The sequence below is a fragment of the Chrysochloris asiatica genome, unplaced genomic scaffold (assembly GCF_000296735.1).
Source record: "Chrysochloris asiatica unplaced genomic scaffold, ChrAsi1.0 scaffold00098, whole genome shotgun sequence".
Lineage (NCBI taxonomy): Eukaryota > Metazoa > Chordata > Mammalia > Afrosoricida > Chrysochloridae > Chrysochloris > Chrysochloris asiatica.
Genome location: NW_006408616.1, coordinates 9,032,032 through 9,036,877, shown reverse-complemented (window position 1 = coordinate 9,036,877; position 4,846 = coordinate 9,032,032). Strand labels below are relative to the sequence as shown.

At 38.9% G+C, this 4,846-nt stretch overlaps 1 protein-coding gene across 1 annotated transcript in view; it reads right to left on the bottom strand.

Annotated features, from left to right (window-relative positions):
• The window catches only part of MRPS35 (mitochondrial ribosomal protein S35), a 54,036-nt gene that overhangs the window by 23,678 nt on the left and 25,512 nt on the right, over nucleotides 1–4,846 (bottom strand). Inside the window, exon 5 of the mRNA XM_006866967.1 lies at nucleotides 3,854–3,993. Within this exon, the coding sequence (XP_006867029.1) occupies nucleotides 3,854–3,993 (140 nt within the window). The remainder of the gene's footprint in view (nucleotides 1–3,853; nucleotides 3,994–4,846) is intronic.

The following is a 4,846-nucleotide window of genomic DNA, read 5'->3' as shown; positions in this document are numbered from 1 at the left end:
ACCCTGTACAGGGTTTCCAAGGGTGTAAATCCATACGGGAGTAGAAAGCCTCATCTTTCTCCCGCGGAGCGGCTGGTAGTTTCAAACCACTGACCTTAAGGTTCGCAGCCCGATTCGTAACCACTACGCTACCAGAGCTCCTTAATCAGCCATTTCAGAAGCAGGAGGACAGTTGTCACTACCAAAAGAAAGACGAGCTAAGAGTGGAGTGCATCCTCTGGACCCCAAGATCCCTGCGCAATGAAGCTCGTCGACCCAGGGACAGAAAGCTGTGACACTACAGAGTGGGAGTAGAGCAGCAGCAGCAGAACCAAGAGCCAACGTACAAGACAAAGCTCTGGGCTTCCTAGCCCACAAGGTAAGTAAATCTGAGTGACTTTGGGCAGGAGGCTTGTTTGCAGAGTGGGGTGGCTCAAGGCACTTATTGGGGGGAGTTAGGTTTGCTTACTCACAAGAGTTAGAGCCCAGTACCTTCAGACTGAGGTTTATAATAAAATGATGTGCCCTGTAAGCATTTATCAGAAACCCTAGAAGAACTTTGTAGCATTGCCTGGGACGCAGAGAGAGGCCTGCCGATGGGACTAGCTGAAGAGAGGCTGTCGTGACTGGAAGAAGAGAGGCTGTCGTGACTGGAAGAACTGTGCCCTGAGCATTTTCTGATCTTGCACTGTAACCAGTCAGCTTCTCCAATAAACCCCCTAACTGTGAGTATGGAGTCTGAGTGAGTTCTGTGAGACCACTGCAGTGAATTACTGAACCTAGCTGAGCAGACAGTACTATGGGAGAGGTGGCTGTTAACTTTTTTTTGAAATATGTAACGTATATAATAGACCATTATTCAGCCATAAAGAAAAACAAAGTTCTGATACATGATACAACATGGATGCACCTTGAGAACATTGTTGTTGTTACGTGCCGTGGAGTCAGTTCCGACTCATAGCGACCCCTGTATAGGGTTTTCGAGGCTGTGAATCTTTACGGGAGCAGAAAGCCTTATCTTTCTCCCGCGGAACAGCTGGTAGTTTTGAACTGCTGACCTTGTGGTTCACAGCCCGATTCGTAACCACTACACTACCAGAGCTCCTTTTGAGAACATTATGCTAAGGGAATTAAGTCAGACATAACAAGACAAGTATTACAGGATTTCAATTAACATGCAATATCAAAAACAGGCAAATTCATAGAGACCAAAGTTTATTATGAATTACCAAGGGCAAGTGGAAGAGAGAGATGGTGAGGTATTTAAGGGTACTGAATTTCTGTGACGATTAAAATCATATATCTGTGATGTTTGTGGTGGTTATGTAATGATGTTTGTACAGCAAAGTAAACGTAAATTAATGCCACTGAATTGTACAAGTGAAAACGTTTGAAATAGCAAATGTTTTCTAACATATTTTACCACAATAAAAATTCTTAAAGTGTGTCAGGGCTCCTTGAAGAAATGACTGGTTCTAGGACCGGGGCAGGTAATATGCAAAATGAGGCTGGAGTACCTTACAGGGCCAGAAAAGAAGAAAGTGCTCAAAACCGCCAAGTATGGTGGGTGTAAAAGGGACTGATGAGCCAATGGAAAGGGCAAAGAGCTCCCAAGGACCAAAACTGGAATAATTTGAGAGAGAACAAAATAATAGCATTACATTATTCCAAAATATAGCATAAATATCCCTGAGCTCACACTAACATAAATCAATGTTTTAATAAACTTTAATAGGGGAGACCAATCTCCCATACAAAAGAATTCTAAATAATTTATGTAGATACTTCTCCCTCACAGAGATGGAGCATAACTCCTTGTCCATTCCAAAGACACAGTCCTGAAAACCGTATGAAGCAGTTCTACTCTGCACACATGGGGTTGTGAAGTGGTATGCAAACTATATCTCAATAAAGGTATTATTTTTAAAAATCAAAGACATAAATATATAAAAATTAACACACCATTAAAATGAGCAAAGACAAAAATGAGCATTCTGCAACGGAAAAAATTCTCAATCTTGCTTGTATTTAAAGACATATGCATTTCAGAAATTAAACCTTTTTTTTTAAAAACCTATCAATTTGGTAGGTAATAACTATCTAGGGCTAGTGAGAATACAAGGAATTCTGCTGGTGTTGTTTTATATTTTCTGCAGAAATTTTCACAATACTTACTGAAAAGCTTTAAAGTATCTTAACCCTCTTATGCAGTTCTCCTTTTAGGAATTTATCTTGGACCAGTACTACGCATATACACAAATATTAATCTCTAAAGATACTCATTACAGCATATTAAAAATAAAGCTTAAAATCCTACATGCTCTGTAGTATAGATAACGTAAATATACTATGGTAGATTTGTGTTAGGAATTATTTGTATCACCCACTTCAGCAGCAGAAAAAATACTATATCTAAAGTAATCAGAATTATACTCAGCTATGGACTGAACTGAATTCGGAGTCCTATTGTGGTGCTGTGGGTTAATGCGCCAGACTGCAAAGCCATCTGAGCTGCAAGATCGGCGGTTCAAGCTCACCAGCTGCTCCTTGGAAACCCTATACAGGGTCGCTATGGGTTGAAATTGGCTCGACGGCATTTAACAATAACAACATGGATTGAATTATATACCTCCAAAACATGTGCTGTAATATTAACCCTATTCCTATGAATATAATCCAATTTGGGAATAGAGTTTTCTCTTATCAGATGTTGCTGCTGCTGCTACTGACTGCCTTCCAGTTGGTTCCAACTCATAGCAATGCTACACTGGGTTTCCAAAGCTGTAAATATTTACAAGTGCAGATGGCCTCATCTTTCTCCCACGGAATGGCAGATAGATTTGAACAACTAACCTTCTGAATAGCAGCCCAACGCGTAACTCACTACGCTACCAAGGCTCCGTATCCGTATCAGGATAAAGTGTGTTTAAACCCCAATCACTTTTTTTTTTAAGGTTTTTATTGTGGATTGAGTGAAAGTTTTCAGGGCACATCATCGGTTTCACATTCAAACATTCTTATACCTTGTTTCATTACATTGATTATAATCCCCTCCACATACCATCAGTTAACAGAGTTTCTCTCTATCCTCTTTAGCCTTTTTTTTTTTTTTTTTGGGAAAAACTTTGCCTTTTTGGAATTTACAGTCCCAGCTTTTAGGGAAAGTTTTTACATTTATCTGTGGGTATCCAGGGCTCATGTATGGAATTACTAACCAGCATAACTGAATAATCAGATAAGGGACATTTTGCTATGTCCAATCACTTTTAGGTTATAAAAAGAATAGCTTGTGCACAGAATCAAGCAAGCACAGATGGGATAAGACAGCCAAGGACCTAAGGAACAGAAACTGAGAGACCAGGGCTCTTGCCTGAGCTGACAAAGACAAAGCCTTCCCTAGAGCATTGAATCAAGACTTCCGGTCTCCTTAAAAGTAAGAAATAAATTTCTGTCATCAAAGCCACCCACTTGTGACATTCTGTTAAAGCAGCACTAATACACTAAGATATACTTCCAGTCTCCGCAAATAACAGAACCTCATTTATGTTACTCTATGCATCCATTAGAAATAATATTAAAGAATTCTCACAACATTGAAAGTAAGGGAAAAACAGCAAATTACTAAACAAACACAAGTATCATCCTGCTACTATCTACAAAGGCTGGCTGTGTATATATTACAGTGAGTGCCTACGATTAACAGTTATTTCTGAGTGGTAAAATATAAGCAACTTTGTTTTGTACTTTAGAACATTCTAATATTTTCTACGTCTTTTATAATAGATAAGAATTAGTCTTAGAAGCAAACATACAAAATGTTATTTTAAAAAATGTATTCCAACGATTCTTCTTTTCCTTTTTAAATCCTTCTTACCCTTAAGGTTACTACTCGTGCTTTAGGGTTTCGGACAGACGGTCCTGCTGAAACATAATCAGCTGTGTCAATTTCAACCGGAAAATGCTTCTCACATTTTTCATCACTGTCTAGGGCAACTGGCCATTCAGTGCAGAAATCTGGGAATTAAAAAAAAAAAATCTCAATTTTAGTTTTGCAAGCAAACTCTCATTTTATATATGCTACCAGACAAAACCAAGTTACTGACAGAGATCATTCTCAGGTTACATGAAATGAAAGTACAGATCATCACCCCTCATCCATTGTCTTCTCAGGTGGATTCTAATTAGGGAATTTAATTAAGAAACTGATTCAGACATTTCAGGTTTGAAGTATATTGAGTTAAAGGAAATTGTAACTTGATGGGAACTTACATAACTTTGCACATATCTATAATTGTTGTTGTTAGGTTCCGACTCACAGTGACCCTGTATAGCAAGGGTGGAAAACATCTGGCCCACAGGTTGTATAAGGCCCTCAAAATCACTTGGTCTGGCCCTGCCAAGGCAACTGCAGTTCCAGCCATTAAATTAGGGGGTGAGTTCATAATTGTTTGACCAAATACAGTAGGCTAATTTTTAAGCTGACAAATATCTAAACAGGCCTTGGCAGAAAAAGGTTCCCCACCCCTGCTGTATAGGGTTTCTGAGAAACAGTTGGTAGGTTTGAACTTTGTGGTTTACAGTCCAGTGCTTATCCTACAGTGCACCAGTAGTCCATATCTGTAATGATACCATTTAATTCCACTTCCCCAACTGAAAGGAAACAGTTAATAGTAACTAGTGTTTTTGAAAAAAATTAACAGGTAACATTAATTCACACCCAAATGAAGTTTATTAAAGGAACTGAAGGAAGATTTTAAAAAGCTCTAAGGAAAAACTATGCATAGAGTTTTCAGTGACTAGCGATTCGGAAGTAGTTTGTCACTCTTTCTTCCTAGTCTGTCTTTGTTTTGTAGCTCATCTGAAACCT